The sequence below is a fragment of the Trachemys scripta genome, chromosome 1 (assembly GCF_013100865.1).
Source record: "Trachemys scripta elegans isolate TJP31775 chromosome 1, CAS_Tse_1.0, whole genome shotgun sequence".
In the NCBI taxonomy this organism is placed as follows: Eukaryota; Metazoa; Chordata; order Testudines; family Emydidae; genus Trachemys; species Trachemys scripta.
This window is the reverse complement of record NC_048298.1, coordinates 155,357,001-155,373,895: the sequence shown is the minus strand read 5'-3', so window position 1 is coordinate 155,373,895 and position 16,895 is coordinate 155,357,001. Positions and strand designations below refer to the sequence as shown.

The following is a 16,895-nucleotide window of genomic DNA, read 5'->3' as shown; positions in this document are numbered from 1 at the left end:
TTTGCAAAAATGTTCAGAACACGATAGAGAGCAATCCTGAAATAAGGAAAGTGGGCTAGAGGACCTAACAGATTTTTTTCAGTCTCCTAATTACTAAGCTACTGTGAAGTCACACAGTGCTTCCGCGTGATTGAAGTCTCTGATTTATGATTCTTTATATTGCAAAACTAATCAGTAGCATAAATGTCAGTGTTCTTCAGATTTTCATTTCTCTATAATTCTACTATTTGATAGCCTTTCAGCTTTTATCTTTATTGCTAAACCTTCACAAAAACCTGCATTTTAGTCATATGGATTTTTGTTATTTTTTTAATCAGGCAAATAGTTATTTCCCCCCTTCTTGTGGTTTTAATGGAAATGGAACAGACTTGGTTCTTTGCTACTTTGGGCATGTACATTACTGCTGCCATTACGGCTTTGAGAAAAATAAGTAATTGCCGCTTCTACGAGACCAGATTTTTTTTCCGTGGGACTAGAAAAATTGTGGTTATTAACTTCTCAATGGTAGATAAGTAGGGTCTTCTGAACTGATATTTAAGGCTATAAGAAAATGGTGGGCCACAATTTTTTTGTTGCAGAAACCACAATTTTTAACACACGCTGCAACTTTTTATAGTTTCTGCAAGTTTGAGTGGCATTGCGACCTGGTGCACAGGATTGCAGTGCCACTCAGACTTGGGATTTTATGATTTGCAGGGGTTTTTGTTTGTTTTTTAAACAAACATTTTTTTAATGATACCGCAAGTTTAACAAGCTGGCTGCAACTTTTCAACCAAAAAAATCCCAACTTTCATGCAGCCTTCTCGATACTTAAAAACTGGAGTAAATATTGTGTTGGTCACTGTATTGGCTGACACTGGAGATTGAACCAATCTCCAGATCTAAAAGCACAATATGCTAATTTTAAGCTAGATCAGATTTATTTCTTCTATGAATTGGGCACAGAGGGGAACCTGTAATGCACCAGTGGGTTGTTTTACACTATGTCACATTGAGTTTGAACTTGAAAATGTTTGTAAAACCAGAGAGACAAGCCTCGAACAAATTTGTTTTAACACACTGCTGCTTTGACTAAATATGACTAGGTCTGTTATTATGCCATTTCCCAGTCAGTCATTGCACTAAGGTCTTGATGTCACTAGGCCTATAGTTCTGTGTGATGGGGTGGATTCCTTGTTGGGATTGTATTCATGTAAATTAGCATGGAGGCGGCTAGCACGGCCTCTTCCCGACCTTTTAAAAAAACCTTTGTACTGAATGAGTAGATCAGCCACTAACAAGGGTTCCCCAAATACTTTCAAGTGGAACAGGAGTATGGCCAGAAAAACACAGTGATCTGAGACTGACTTTGCAGAAGGCCTAACTTGGATCCCTGGTAGCGTGTGTTGCAATCCCTGATGTAGACAGAGAAAGGAATTTGGAGAAATGGGGGCCGACCCCACGTAAATATAGAAGGCTCTTTTTTTTCCAGCCCCTGGCTGTTCCAGAGCATGCCCGTCCACAGATGGTTGTGGCCCTTGATGACTGTGGGTGTTTGGAACCCAATGTTCACTAGTGAAGCCATGGTGTGTAGACAGCTCTGTACAGCTATGCGCTGTGCTGCCTCAGGAAATACTGATATGTAGTCTCCAAAGAGAGACTGCTTAGGCATGGGATACATATTCCATTACTCCTTCTTTATTCCCAGAGGCTTGCCCTCCTTTCCCTTCCCTACCCTCCTGTGTTGTATTTCTGACACATGGGGTCATTATTGTAACTGTTGTATAGAATGGGATGGCATGGTGGAGCAGAAGTGCTTTTCCCCCCTTGTGACTGATCTTCTCAGGCCTTCTTTGTACTGACTTGTACAGTTGTTTGCTCTGAGCTTCAGAACTAATGGAAGCATGAGGTCCATTTTTTGTACTGGAGGGTGTTCAGAGCAATATTCTAGGAAAGAGCTGTGTTCAGTGATGATAAACTGAAACCCACATCAGTTGCCTCAGACATTCAAAGAATTTTGTTTAGATCTGGGTGACTGCTTGAATTTTTAAATTAATTAGCTTTGGACACAGTCATGCCCCTTTTGTGTTTGAGTTCTGCAGCATTTCTGAGAGAGTCGTGCTGGCACGGATGTTGGCAGAATGTCAGTTTCCAAGTTACACATATACATTTTCACACCAGAGGTGCTTCTGAGCTCCTCTATTTTGAGAGAGGGGAAACAATGGCATGTGCCTATCTGACCAGTGCAGCTCAGATATTGTACATTGAAAGTTCACAGAGATAATTTAGTTTTTAATCCATAGTTGTTGGTTCTTTTTAAGTATTTGCATGTTTTGCTTAAAAGTTTCAGAAAATCCTGGTCTGTTCCTGGGTATTCCATGAGCAGAAAAAGAAGCTAAATCCATCTGTTAAATTATTTGTTGTGAATTACTTGCTGAGCTCTAACTCTGTTGCTTCAAATGGCTTGGAGGAAGCTTGGCTTGGTGTTTTAGAGTATGATATATCTTGGAATCCTGAATAACCCTACCCTTAGGGGCAAATGCTTATTGAAGCTCCTTTTTACATAAGAAGGTGTCTAAAACAAAGCTTTTACTCTGCCCAGAACACACCTCAAGCCACCAATTTGTTTAAATGCAATTACGACTGACACTCTATCAGAGAAAATAGAAAGGGAGTGTTTTCTTCTAGTGGGAGCCTCAGATGAGAGGAAGACCAGAGGTGATTATCAAGATACAGTCAGGTCTGCAGTGAGGGACAGTGTATATGAGAAACTTTTTCTGCATTGGGGTCAAACACAAGCTTCCTGAAGCTTGAAAGAGGACCATTTTGTTGTTGCTAAACCAGCGGGGGTACACTCTGACTGCAACTGAAAGGGAAATCAGTGCATAGACTCCCATTGATTTCAGTGCGAGTTGGATCAGACCCTAAATGAGCTTTAAATTCTTTCAATTTAGAAAAGTTCGGTTTCAAATAAATAAATAAAACACACCTAAATACATAACAGATGGCCTTCCTTAGCTCCCTAGTGTTTTAATTCAGGTGTACATTTCAAGCTGCGTCACATTTATTCCTTTCTTATATATTTTCTCTCTGATTTTAATTAATTATACAACAGCACATCCAAGACCATAACAAAATAGCACATGTAATACATGTTTCTGTAAACAAACGAAAACAAACATACAGCCTGATACTTCCTGAAATTAGTACTGCTTCCTGGAAGACATCAGAAAAGACACATACTGTTGCTAAACATATGTTTAAAAAAGAAAAAGCCCATTTTTTGAGCAGCAGTTTGAGTGAATTTATAGTGAGGATAGTATATTCCTAATATGAAATACTCCACAGAATAATGCCTCACTAACAGTACAGCATACAGCCAATGACAGCTTATATAATTATTAAATATAAGAAACAGAGAATGTACTTATTCAACCTAATTCTACAGAGAGCCTAACATGGTAGGGGGTGTCATATTGCATCTCCCTGATGAACACATCAGAGGTGCGTAACCCCTCCCTCTCCAGACAAGTTCCCACTGATCTGCCTCATCTTATCAGACATGTGCAGAAATACCTGCCAACATCTAATGCTGGGCATCATTAGTGGCATGATGCAACAAACAAAACAAGGACAAAGAGCCTGGAAAGCATTAGCTGTAAATACCTTGTACAATTCAAGGCAGAAAAGAGGCAGACTACATTTGGTTGTAAATCGGATCCTGTTTTCTTTTATTGTAAAGGCAACAAGCTTTCTCTAACATTATTTAGGAGGCTTGACAAACATACTGTTCACTATAAATTCTTATCTCAGCATTCATTTCCTCAGTTTCCACACCAGCATTTGAAGTAATGTGTTTGGATTTAAATAATAAAGACACCTGTACAAAATTGTAGGCCCCTAACATGTAATAATATAAGAGAAATCACAACAGCATTAAAATGATCATTCAAACAGGAACTCAATCTGACAACCACCTACCAAAGCTCCTTTCCACCGCTTTACTGTTGTGGGAAGTTTACTCTCAGCCTTTTCTAAATACTCTCATATCCACATCTTTTGCAGTGTGCCTGGGAGGATGCCAAATTCAGGCTACTTTGGACTAAAGTAGTGGAGGGGGAGGTGGCGGAAAGGAACAAGTTCCATAGTCCTGTAGACCTCACAGAGAACATCCTGCTAGCAAACAGAGAGGGCTCCAAATCAAGGACTTCTGTTGTCCTCAGCTGTCAGTATGGCATTGGTAAAGAGGAAGTCCCTCGGGTAGGCTGGTCCCAAGCTGGTTAGTGCCAAAAGCTGCATAGTGACTTTATCAGAAGCAGAAATGAGAATATTTCAACAACAAACAGTTCTCAGCTTTCCTGGGGACAGTAAATGATGGTCAAAGCACAACAGGCCAGATCCAAAACTCATTGAAATAACTGGAAAGGGCTCAGATGGATTTCAGTGGACTATAGATGAGGAACAACCTTTTTTTAAAAAAACACCTGTTCTGGAAGATTATCACAAAAAAATTCAAACGTTATTTCACTCTACTGTGAACATTTCTGTCATAAGCTGAGTTGCAGATGAGCTGAATTGTGCATAAAGGTGTCTGACCTCGAAGTTTTGTATCTATTTTATTTTTTAATCAGGTGAGGGGTAATAGCATTAAGTGAATAGAGAATGGTAGGTCCTGTACATCAGTCACATCCAATAATTTCTTCTTCGTGAAACTATCACAGATGAAGAACCAAGAGGGAGTTCTGACAATCCTGTCATATCACTAGTTTTTGCTTGCATCGTATTGAGATTACAATTGTATATGAGATTAATTTTAGCTTTAAGGGTTTGGATTTCCTCTTCTACCCCTTGTTACTCTAGTACTATGACCTTGATGCTGTCACCATTCAGAAAGTTTAATGAGAGAATCAAAGAGGAAGTCTAATTTATGATTACCTGTTTAATTCCTGTAATTGTGACACCTAAATTCATACATAACTGTAGTTTTTAACACCACGGATGCACAGAGGTTTTCCATCTTTGTACTTTAAAGTCAGGGCAACATTTTGTTCGTTCTTTACCGTGAGCAAAATTTGATGTGCATTCTTTTTTTAAATGGCATCTGATGTGGTATCTCTCTTCAGTTCTTTGTGGTTTCCTGTTTTTCATACACAGATGAACGTATCTGATGAGATCTGTTCAGCTTCATCATATATTATCATTTATGATTTTCTCAATACAAACATCAAAATGACATTTAGATTTCCAGGTCCAAAGGCTTTTATGAATACAGTAAAGGCCAGATTAGGATTTTTCCCTGCAGCAGAAATATGAACTCAAGTCCGCAACGTTCTGCTTTTCAGCTGAAAGCTCTTTTTTAAATTTAGATGAATTGGCAAGTATTTATTTAGTGCAGAGCAATCAGATATACCTCTATCCCACTATAACGCGACCTGATATAACACAAATTCGGATATAAAACGGTAAAGCAGCGCTCCAGGGGGGCGGGGCTGTGTGCTCCGGCGGATCAAAGCAAGTTCGATACAACGCGGTTTCACCTATAACGCGGTAAGATTTTTTGGCTCCCGAGGACAGCGGTCAATCGGGGTAGAGGTGTATAACTATCATTCTTTTATACAACTCCATATTACTAAGTAATCTGAATTACTTTGTACATGTGAAAAGGAGATGTGAAAATATTTGTGGAATAAAAATGTTGTGGGGTTTTTCTAAAGTTAGACAGTGTAAAGAGCAGAAGCTTATCTGTAGCATGTGTGAGGATTGTGGCTGTGGCTCTTTAGACTGTTTTAGCATCCATATGCACACACACTAGCTTTAAAAACACAAAATCTTACACATTTTGAAGTCCTGCAAATCACTACAGATCATCTAGAATGTGATTCTGTAAAGTAGGCCCTTCTCTACTCCTACTGGGCATTGAGGTCAGTAAGGGGTTTAATGGCTCGCAGAATTTAGATAGTAACCTTTATAATGACATCTGGGGGAAGAGGAAGCCGCAGCTGTTGACAGATGGTATGCCATGGCTTGTAAAGGGTTCCATACCTCCAAGTGATGGGCACTGAGTCGGGTCCCAAATCTCACCATCTTCATTGATAGTGGTTGGCAGAAGAACCTGCCAGTTTGTGTCGGCAGATGAGTTCAAAGGGACGTGGGATACAGAAGGATGGGGAGGGGAACTGAGGTGAACAAAATGCAACTCTACTAAAGAGGATCAGTTTAGCATGTCTTCGTTCTGAATTGCTCTTTCCACGCCTGCCCCACACTGCTCTAGAGCTACAAATAAAAGCAGGGGTAGGTACTGCCAGTGGCTGACAGGATATGTCAAAGCACTCAGCCGGCCTCTGTCTAGCCGAATGAGGCCTTCAGCGCATTTCAGCTGTCCTTCCTCCTTAATGGTAGCACCTGTTCATCCTCAGTTGAATTAGTTTTCATCAATAGGCTCCTTTTTCTCCATGCTGCTAGGACTTGGGGCTGAGGGGTGCCTTCCCCCAGTTCTTGTTGCATTCTTCAGAAAGGAGGCAGGATTTCCCCCCACTCCCAGTAGCAGGCTCCCAGCCTAGTAATATCTTGAACTGTTGATTCCTCAAGTACCAAATCCCTTCCTTAAATGCTCAGGTAGACCTTGTTTCTAGTCTGGAGAATAGAGCAAGATCATTGAATAAAGTCTCAAACATTGCTTCAAAGTTAGCTACTAAATTGGATTTAGAAAAGTATAGTTTGGATTATTTATGAAAGAGCTTTCAAATTTGTGCAAATGTAGACATGGTAAGAGCTGCACTCTAATATCCATGGAACTGTTATAACCCATTACCATTGCTATCATCCTGCAGTTTTTCCTTTGTTTGTCACTACTACTCAATTCTGTAACAGTTTTCTCATTTATAAAAGCAATTTCTTTGGGAGGAGGTGGGGGTCGGGAGAACAGCCGTATAGTCAAATAGAGCAAGCTACACTCGTGGGCAATAAGTTAAAGAACCTTTCCCTTCCTTAGGTCGCTGATCTGAACTAAGCCTTGAGTAATGATGTCATAGCAGTTATTATCTGAAGGTTGTTAGCCTGTACAAAGTGAGCTGGTATAAATGAGCCTTAATTACAAAAACTGCAATCACTGTAAGCACTAAGTAGCATGCCCGTTAGTCTGCACAGAGGCCCAGGACCATGAAGACAGAACTTCCTGTCCATTCCAGAGGTGTTTCCTTCAAGTCAAGATTGGGATCATGTGGGGTGGTTTGCTGTACACCTCTACCCCGATATAATGCTGTCCTCGGGAGCCAAAAAATCTTACTGCATTATATCGAATTTGCTTTGATCCGCAGGAGTGCACAGTCCCCCCTCCCTCCCCCCCAATTGAATCCTTGCAGAAAACTGAGCTTTAGTTTTTGTAGCAAAATCAAACATAATTAAATTAATGTCAGGCTTGAGTTGTGCTGTCTAAATAAGAAAATGTTTTCAATATGGCATCTTATTAAATCATTTCTCTCCCCCTCCCAGAACTATAGTGCCATGGAAAGTGTTCCGGCAGTGCCTTCATGAGATTCATCAGATAAGCTCTGGTTTGGAAGCAATGGCTCTTAAGTCTACCATTGACTTGACCTGCAATGACTACATTTCAATTTTTGAATTTGATATCTTCACTAGACTATTTCAGGTAAGATTTTTAAAATATTCAGCATTATGGAAGAACTTAGATCTGTAATTCACCAAATGGACAACAAAAGTCAGATGGTTGGAAAATCGTGAATAACTCAAACATTAGACCGTGCAACTAACTTTGTTTATTTTTTGTTTTTTTGGTATCAAAGCCTAAATTATAAAAGATACACCCATGAAAAAATATGTGCATAGTTTGTGGATATGGCTACCCTAATTCTGATGCAGTTGTGGCAACTCATGCATTTTTTCCTGCATTCAGATTTCTCAAAATGTGGGCCTGGGTTGCTAATCTAAAATGTGTATATAAATGTATAATTAATGTGGCATATACATCATATCAATTCTAAATATGGGCCTGATTCTGCTCCTGTTGAAGTTAATAATAGTATTTTTGCCATTGAGTTGAATGGGAGTAGGATCAGGTCATGTGTTTGGCAATGTCATTTTAGTTGCTGAAGAATTGCTGAGAGTTTTACTGTCTGTCTAAACTAAACTAATACAACTAATTTTGTACATATGCTATACAACTTTTGAATGGTATATCCATTCTACATTATGTACTTTAATGTGGACACCACTCTAATGTCTGAGTTTTCTGAGGACTGGATAAAAATATCCATATAGATATATTAATTCTTAAATTTCCTCACTTTAGCCTCTCCTTTGTATATAGGAGTAATTATTAGGATGCAATTCTGGGAAATGAAGGCTCTCACTTATTCAGGCATTGGCTGTTTTTCTCTTTGTCTGAAGTGTACATTGTTTGTGAAAATTATTTTGTTAAAGATGTGTTCAAACTGTGAAATTTGGATCCAGATCTGTTGTTTTTGAACACGCACAATATTCTGGCATGTTCATTTCTGGGGATTTGGGCTAGGACCATTTGCAAAAGTTGGATGATAGTAGGGTATGTTGAATCCAGGGCTTTTGCTTCTTTATCATCTCTTATTTTCACCAAGTGAAATTGCCAGAACCAATAAAAGTCAAAGTTAAAATTGTTCAGGTGTAACCCATCTCTGTTTAAGCTGTTCTGAGGCCAAACTCAGAGTCTCAAAACACAGTCAAAGCATTCCCCTTACAGAAATAACCAAATGCATCTTTTATCATATATTTCAAGCTTTTTGAGGGTTTGTTTTTTGTTTTGTTTTGTTTTACTGGTGCCTTTGCTAGAGCTAGTGCAAAACTCAGCTATTTTGAATTTCAAGGATTTGTGAGAGTCTTTGGCCCATATGGTTTTGTACTTTCTGAGCTTTGCTTTTGAGTTTGGGGTTTGAGTTAGACAAAACACTCATGGCAGAATTCGGTTGAAACACCTAAGCTTTGCCTGGTTTGAATAAGTTTCTATTCCAAACAAAAACTTCTGTGTTCAGTAGAAAATTCTGAAACTTTTTTGTTGAAGCTGAACTGGTTTTCAGGTTGGTAACTGTAAAAGTCTCCTGGGGATACCAAGAGCTGTGGGGGCATTGTGTTACCTTTCTGCCTCATTAAGAATGCGTTTTGCTGGCAACTAGACTGTGTCAGCTAATTGCCCCTCCAGTCTGTCTTTTTCACCAGCAAACCTCTCAAGGCTCTCCTGGCCCAAACATTGCTAGTAGGTAACAATTGGAGCATTCCAGCCCATGAGCTCCTCAGAGATGTTTCTCTGCAATCCTCAGCCCTTCTGCTGTGCATTTGCAGAATATATTAAGGTTGCTGCTCTGTTAGTCAGCACATCACAATTTATTAAATACACTCTTCCCTTTAAACACAGCACTGAATTGGCCTCTAGTAAAACAAGTTCAACAAAAGAGCAAGGATAAAGTGATACCAAGTAAAAGAGATAAAGATAGAGATGCTTACAAGCAAATAAAAGTGAAAACCCATCTAAAAGTCTAAAACTTCATCTAGCAGATACTGTCTTTGTTCAAGATGGTTTCTCTCACCAATAGTCTCCTTTGCAGCTTTTTACTGTCCGGCCAGGCCAAGAGCCAAAGATCGAATCACCTGGCTTTGTCTTTTAGGTGAAGGATAAAGATGGAGTTGAGACATTCCCCAAGGTACAAGCTGGACAATTGAATAGTAGTGTCCCCTTAATTCTATAGCCTGGGGTTCCTTTTACACTGCTTTGCTGCCAGAACAGCCACACCTGTCCTGCTCATATACAGACACCAGCATGTAAAATCACTCCTAGCTGTGTTACATGAATGCTGTCCCAGCCATTCATGAATTACACACAGGGTGACACCCACATATTTAATCCAAGCCTTGTTCCCCAGAAATGTGCATCTTGCACTGCTCAGTACCCTCCTGGACAGTATAAGCTCATAGTAACTCCATCATTCCAACACTGGGTAATGATTATGCACCAGCTGAAGTCGAGATTTCCAAACACTTCAACCAAACTATACTGGTTTAGATAAAACTTTAAAACAAGTTTATTAATGATAAGAAATATAGATATTACATGATTACAGGTAGAGATGCATATAAGTCAGGATTGCTTACAAAAGAAACAAATGGATAAACACACAAATTAATTCCTAAACTTTACCAAGGCTAATAGGTTTAAAAAGCAAAAAAGGGTTACCTCACCCTCAGCTGTAATACATTTCACATGCTGCATCTCTTTCCAGTTTGGGACCACTCTTCCCTTCGCGCCCCGCCCCCCCTTTGTTCAGTTCTTCGAGAGTCATTGTCATGAGCAGAGAGATGGGAGGAAGAGAGAGGTTACGTAAAGGTCACGGTCTCTTATTTTTATACTCTCCTCCTTTCTTTGAGGATTACCCCCTGCCGGGGTGTAGACAAACAGTTCCCTGTGTACTTGAGATCTGAACCATATCTGGGGTGAAATGTACATTTCTTGTTTACATCTCTCCGTTGCTGAAGAATGTCTGCTTAAGTAAACGATAGTCCACTTGACTTTGATACCTGTCTGGGGTTGCTAGTGTGTCTCTGAAAACTGTTACCCGAACTTACAACATTTTTCAGTAACAATGATATAGCAAAATCTCATAATTTTATATGCAGTAATGTTACACACATTTCAACAGGATACTAATATTCAGTAGATTAAGTTTTCACATGCCTCACAAGGCATACTTTGTACAAAATATATCATAACCTTATAAATATGGTGAACATGGGATACAGGATGTCACAAGATTCTCTCTCTGTTCCCTAAGGGATTGCCTTTGTCTTACAAGTCAGGAAGGCTTCCTGGGGATTCAGGCTCTGAGTCTCTCTAGGATGCAGGAGCCATGTTAATTCTGTCTCTCGAGTTCAGGCAGGTTTAGCGTCGTACTTTTGTTTGACTAATATGTAAATTGAGGTAAACCCACACTCCTTTATCTAGTACAGATGTGTTTATCACCTTTCCCTAGGCTAAACTGTTAGGTCTTAAACATGTTCCAGTAACATCATATAGAGAGAATTCATAACTTCATATATATGGTTAGCACATTCATTTTACAATGATATTGATAACTAGCATGTTACTAGCTTTGATGTAATACCTCACAAAACATATTTTGTACAAATACTGCAGTAGTGTGTAGGGCAGAGGTGGGCAAACTATGGCCTGCGGGCCACATCTGGCCCACGGGACCCTCCTGCCCGGCCCCTGAGCTCCTGGCCTGGGAGGCTAGCCACCGGCCCCTCCCCACTGTTCCCCTTTCCCCGCAGCCTCAGCTCGCTGCACCGCTGGCGCAATGCTCTGTGCGGCAGGGATGTGAGCTCCTGGGGCAGCGCAACTGCAGAGCCCAGCCTGACCTGGTGCTCTCTGCTGCGCAGTGGCGTGGTTGGCTCCCGCTGGGCAGCGTGGCTGTAGCACCGCCAGCCACCGGTGCTCTAGGCTGTGTGGTAAGGGGGCAGAGGAGTTCTCGGTGGTGGCGGTCAGGGGGCGTGGTTGTGGATAGGGGTTGGGGTGGTCATAGGACAGGGAACGGGGGTTGAATGGGAGTAAGGGTGCCGGGGGGCAGTCAGGAAGGGGCGTGGTTAGTTTGGGTGGCGGGAGGCAGTCAGGGGCGGGGGTTCCGGAGGCAGTCAGGGGACAGGGAAGGGGGGGTATATGGGGCAGGGGTCCCGGGGGGGCAGTCAGGGGGCAGGGGTCCTTGGGGGACCATCAGGGAAAAGGGGGTTTGGATGGGGCAGGAGTCCCGGGAGGGCTGTCGGGGGTGAGAAGCAGGGGGAGTCAGATAGGGGGTGGGGGCTGGGCCATGCCTGGCTGTTTGGGGAGGTACAGCCTCCCCTAACCAACCCTCCGTACAACTTCAGAAACCCGATGCAATCCTCAGGCCAAAAAGTTTGCCCGCCCCGGTGTAGGGTGTGAATACAGGGGTGCCTAGGATCACAGTAAACAAACCCAAACCTTGGTTTGGAGGTTTGACTACAAGAGGTTCTAAGAGGAACACTCCTACTAACTATACCATAAATTAATATAGTTTGGGGTAACATACAATTACTCTTTGTAAGAAAGCTATCCTGTTTTTCCTGCTCTGCTTACAAATCTGACACAAACATTCCTTTTTGCTCTATATTAACTATAATTATGAAAACGGAAGGCAGTGAGCTGAGAAATATATTTTGTTCTGGCCCTGCGGTGTCTTGTAGATTGTGTTACACTGCGGAGTTGAGGCTGACAGTCTGAAATAGGATTTATTTTCTTTGATCCATATACCAACAAATAACTGATTATATTAGTTTCTGTTTACTATATTATCTGAGCATTGCCTCTATGGTTCATTACCTTGCTTACTATTAGATAAAGCGGATCAGCAAGACCAATTTATGTAAGGAAAGAAGATTGGCTAATTTTTAATTTAAGTACAATCCTTTTAAAAGAAGCAGAGAGAACTCTTGCCTTAGAGGGGTGAGATTCTCAGCTATTGTATATCTGTGTCATTTTATTGAAATCAATTTATGCTGGCCGTGAATCTGGCCAAGATGCTACATATACTTCCCCAGATTTTTAAGATACTTCTCTAACTTCTTTGTATATGTATCAACAGTGTTAAAAGTTAAGTTGCTTTTTTTTTTCTCCCCATGCAAGAGCGTCACTATAAATGTAGCGCTACAGTTGGTATTTTACATTTTGGATGCTTTAAAACAATAGAGCCTTTATTCTGTCAATGTAAGCTGGTCCCACGAAGTATAGTCTTTTTGTAGTACAAGGTATTTGCATATCCTTCTTCCCTTAATTTTTTTACAACTAACTTTCTCCTCCTGGTTAGGCATGATGGCATTCAACTTCTGGATTCTGCTCTCACTGAAAATAAGGATGTAGGGAGGAAAACTGAAGTTTGACAAAATGCAAGAACTTTTCTCAGCATTGCATTTGGATTATGGAATTCTCTTGCATGTGCCATTTTGTGCAAATTTATTTTTAAAGAAATTAATCATATTGAAAGCATTTAAACTTTCTTAGGCATCTATTTAAAAAATCCAGTTTCATCTTGGAATATCCAACATGAAAAGTTCTAAATAAAAATGTTTGTGTTCTGTTGTTTTAAATAGTGGGAGGTTAAGTGTGGTTAAGAGCTGTTTGACTTGTGAACTGGAGAGCTCATCTGAAGAATTGTTACTCTGTGGCAGAGAGAGGCTGACAAAAACCTTCATAACTGACACATTTTATCCCCACTTTCTTAGCACAAGCAGCATGTTTCTAAAAAAGTCACCTGTAAGTGGAATTTGCATAAGAAAGAGTTGAATAGAGTCTCAAGATAGACGGTCTCATCCCGATTTCCCTCTTCTGTTCTGTTCCTCAACATGCCCCACCCCACCCCCCCACACAAATCCTTTAGCCACTTAGAGGCACTATTGTCTTTCAAAATGTTGGTTGTTGAACACTCACTATTTTTATGTTTGTACCTGAAATACCTAAATAAAAGATGTTTTATTTTGATTGAGGTAATAATGTGGCATGTCAGGTGTGCTTCAGTGCCATCTCTTTGAAGTAATTGTGACTCAAGTGAAGTGGCAATGATAATTCATCAATACCCTGAAAGTAACACTGTCACTGTTCATCTCATTCCCTGGCCATAATACTAGTATGACAACTGACAGGATCAAGAAGTGTAGAATAATAAAAAGGATGACAGTTCAACAATCAGTGCTTCACTAGACTTAGTCTTTTAGTATAATAATGCAGGGTCTTGTATGAAAAAGTAAAGCTGTAACATGCTTCTTTGCTGTGCATTCATACAAACTGTGTAGCTTTCATGAGAGACTTTCCATGCTATTTTGGGACCCAATTCTGCAAACACTTACTATGTCATAACACTTAACTTTACTGCGACTACATATGTTATCATCATTGAACCCTGAGATATTGATCCTACAAAAATCTTACACACGTGCTTAACTTGATACTTTGAAGGACTCCTCACAATGCATAAAGTTAAGCACATGTGAAAGTCTTTGAAGGATCAGGGCCTTAAACAGCTATATTGAATCAGATACTTACATTTTAAGTGAAATGGTCTGAAATAATTTCAGTTTTTGTCACAAGTAGTCTTGAGTTTTATTCTAACACATACTTATAATTATCTAACTGGATATTTGTGTGTTCTTTTTAGCCTTGGGGTTCAATCTTAAGGAACTGGAACTTCTTAGCTGTGACACACCCTGGGTATATGGCATTCCTAACATATGATGAAGTCAAAGCAAGGTTACAGAAATACAGCACCAAACCTGGGAGGTAAGCGGTTTCACTGATTATTGCTTTACAAATAAAATTGCGGCCTCTAAAGCTAAGTAATTATACTGAATCCATATTCCTGGGTCACATCCATTTGTTGTCTGGTTCTGGGGAAGTGAATTCATAACTTGATTAGCCAACATCTTTTTTTTCCGTTTGTCAAAGTAAAGCTGTATGATCTCGAATATGTAGCAGTTTCTATATAAAGACTGTAGCTGAAGCAAACTTCAAGCCCTTTTTTTTGTAATGGGATGCAGTTTTGCCACCCCGAATGCTCAAAAAACAAGAGTCAGGCCTCGAGCTTTTTTTCTCTGCACCCTCAAGGGCTAGAAACTTACTTTGAGAAAATGCTGAGATATTCCCCTCACTTTAAGAAACACCAAATGGATCTATTTAATATAAATAAATAGTAACAACATCTTGAGGCTTGGGATAACATCAGGAGAGTTAGTAACATGGGGAATGACCGATCATGCATCTGGGGTTTAAAATGACAACTTGTGTTGAAAGCCAGTGGTCCCCAAAACTTTTTACTTTGCACCCCCTTACTCATCTGCATCCCCCCCCACGCTCCTGGAGCCACAACCTGGTCCTGGCCCCAGCTCTGGGGAGAGGGGGCGTGGATGGGTAAAGGGGTGCAAAGTAAAATGTTTGGGGACCACTGGCTTTCAGAACCCCCACTGTAAAAAGTGTTCCAGCGCCACTGTTGTAGTTTAATCAGTATTACTTACAATATGTTGTGTGAAAAGCACATACTTGCCTCATCAGTAATTGTCTGATATCAGAGGAGCTGTACATTGACAAAGTTAAAAAGGATCAAATTTGTGTGTGTGTGTGTGTGTGTGTGTGTGTGTAATTTTAAATAACTTGTGTTACTGTACCTATTGAATTATTCAGCTGAGCTAACTTTCACTATTTATGTTTATACTTTGTACTATTTGTGCTTTCCCCTTTACTCAGTTTTGGCAAATGCAAATACGAGTCACTTCATTCTTGTTCAGTTGTTTTCTAGCCAGTTTAGAGTGACCATATTTCCCAAAGGAAAAACGGGACACCGCATGGGGCTAGCCCAGGCTCCCCGCTTTCCTCCACCCCACACAGCGGGCTGGCCTGAGCCCCTTGCCTGAGCCCTGCGTCGTCCACCCCTCAGCTGGCATCATTGCCGAGCTCTGCCTGCCCCTCGCATGGGGTTGGGACTAGTGTCGCTGCTCGCTCAAGCCATACCCCTGCCTGAGCCCGGCCTCTCCTCCCACCCCTGCGAAGCTGGCATTGCCGCTCTCCCTCACACCGCTTTTTTGACAAAACTGGGCATTTGTCCTGTTTGCTCTTCTGAACTGATCATCAGTTGGCATAAGCAAATGGGACAAATGCCCGCTTTTGCCCAAAAGGTCAGGACAGCCGGGATAGGGCTTAAAAAAGGGACTGTCCCAGCCAGACTAAGCCAGTTTCACTTTCTTTTTCTCACCTTTCATGTTCTAATGTTTAGATTTCGAACTCTTTAGGGGCACACTTGTGTCTGACCGAAGAAATCTCCTGAAAATTGGCAGGATGAGGGGAATGTATTGGAGAATAATTTCCAATATTGGATTTTCTCTTTTAACAAAACCTAAATTATATCTTGTTACCTGGCCTGTAAAGGAATCTTGCTTTACCAGTTTAGATAACAAGATGATACTGATCTCATGCACGTATGATAAAACCCAAATAAAAATGTCATGATGATTTTCAGAGCAGTGTGTTTTAGTTGATCATTAATGAAGTAAAAATAATGACTGTGGGGTTATAAAGAAAAAAAAAGTCTTTAAAAGATTCCTAGATTTTTTTTTTTTTTTTTTTTTTTTAAGGCCAAAAGGGATTATTAGATCATTTAGTCTGATCTCCTGTAGCACATAGGCCATAGAATTTAATTGTTATCCCTTTAAAGTGTCCAATAACTAGTGATTAGCTAAAGCATATCTTCCAGAAAGGCATCCAATCTTGAACTGAAGACTTCAAAAGAAAATCTTATCCAAAGCTGCTTTAATGTTCCATGTTACATAGAATTAATTTTAAGATCAACTTCTCTCTCTCTGATTAGTATCACTAGGGAACTTGTTAGGTTACTTACGTGAAATATTAAACCTTCCAGAGAGAAATAGCTGATATAAAGTGAAATTGCTTGTTTGTTCACTTTAAAACGTTCTGGCAATTCTTAAGTTTTTGTTCAAAAGCCAATAAATAGAAACAAGTTACTCCTCCAGAAATCTTGGCCTCATTGAAGTCAATGGGTGTTTTGTCATTAACTTCAATAAGGCCAGAATTTCACATTTTATATTTATTGTGGAGGAGGTACAACTTTCAGCAGTGATATTTCACACTACAAATCCGATCACCTCTCTGTGGCTGGTTTTCCTGTTTGAGCAATTAAAAACTGAGTTGCTGTCTGACATTGAAGATTCCATATTTTTTAGTAAGAGCAAGAATTTGCTCCCGCATTCTTGCCTATAATTTTCCTTTCTCTTCTATTGTGCAATGTGCTATGCATGGTTTGTACTCCTGGCTGCCACCTGTTCTATACAAAAGTGGCTGAATTTCAGTCATGCTGTATATA

The 16,895-nt window shown here is 40.3% G+C and overlaps 1 protein-coding gene across 5 annotated transcripts in view; it reads left to right on the top strand.

Moving 5' to 3' along the window:
* CBLB (Cbl proto-oncogene B) overlaps positions 1 to 16,895 on the top strand; it is a 194,667-nt gene that overhangs the window by 103,963 nt on the left and 73,809 nt on the right. For all 5 annotated transcript variants that reach the window (XM_034790499.1, XM_034790511.1, XM_034790493.1 and 2 more), the window contains 2 exons: positions 7,471 to 7,627; positions 14,184 to 14,305. In XM_034790499.1, the coding sequence (XP_034646390.1) occupies positions 7,471 to 7,627; positions 14,184 to 14,305 (279 nt within the window). The remainder of the gene's footprint in view (positions 1 to 7,470; positions 7,628 to 14,183; positions 14,306 to 16,895) is intronic.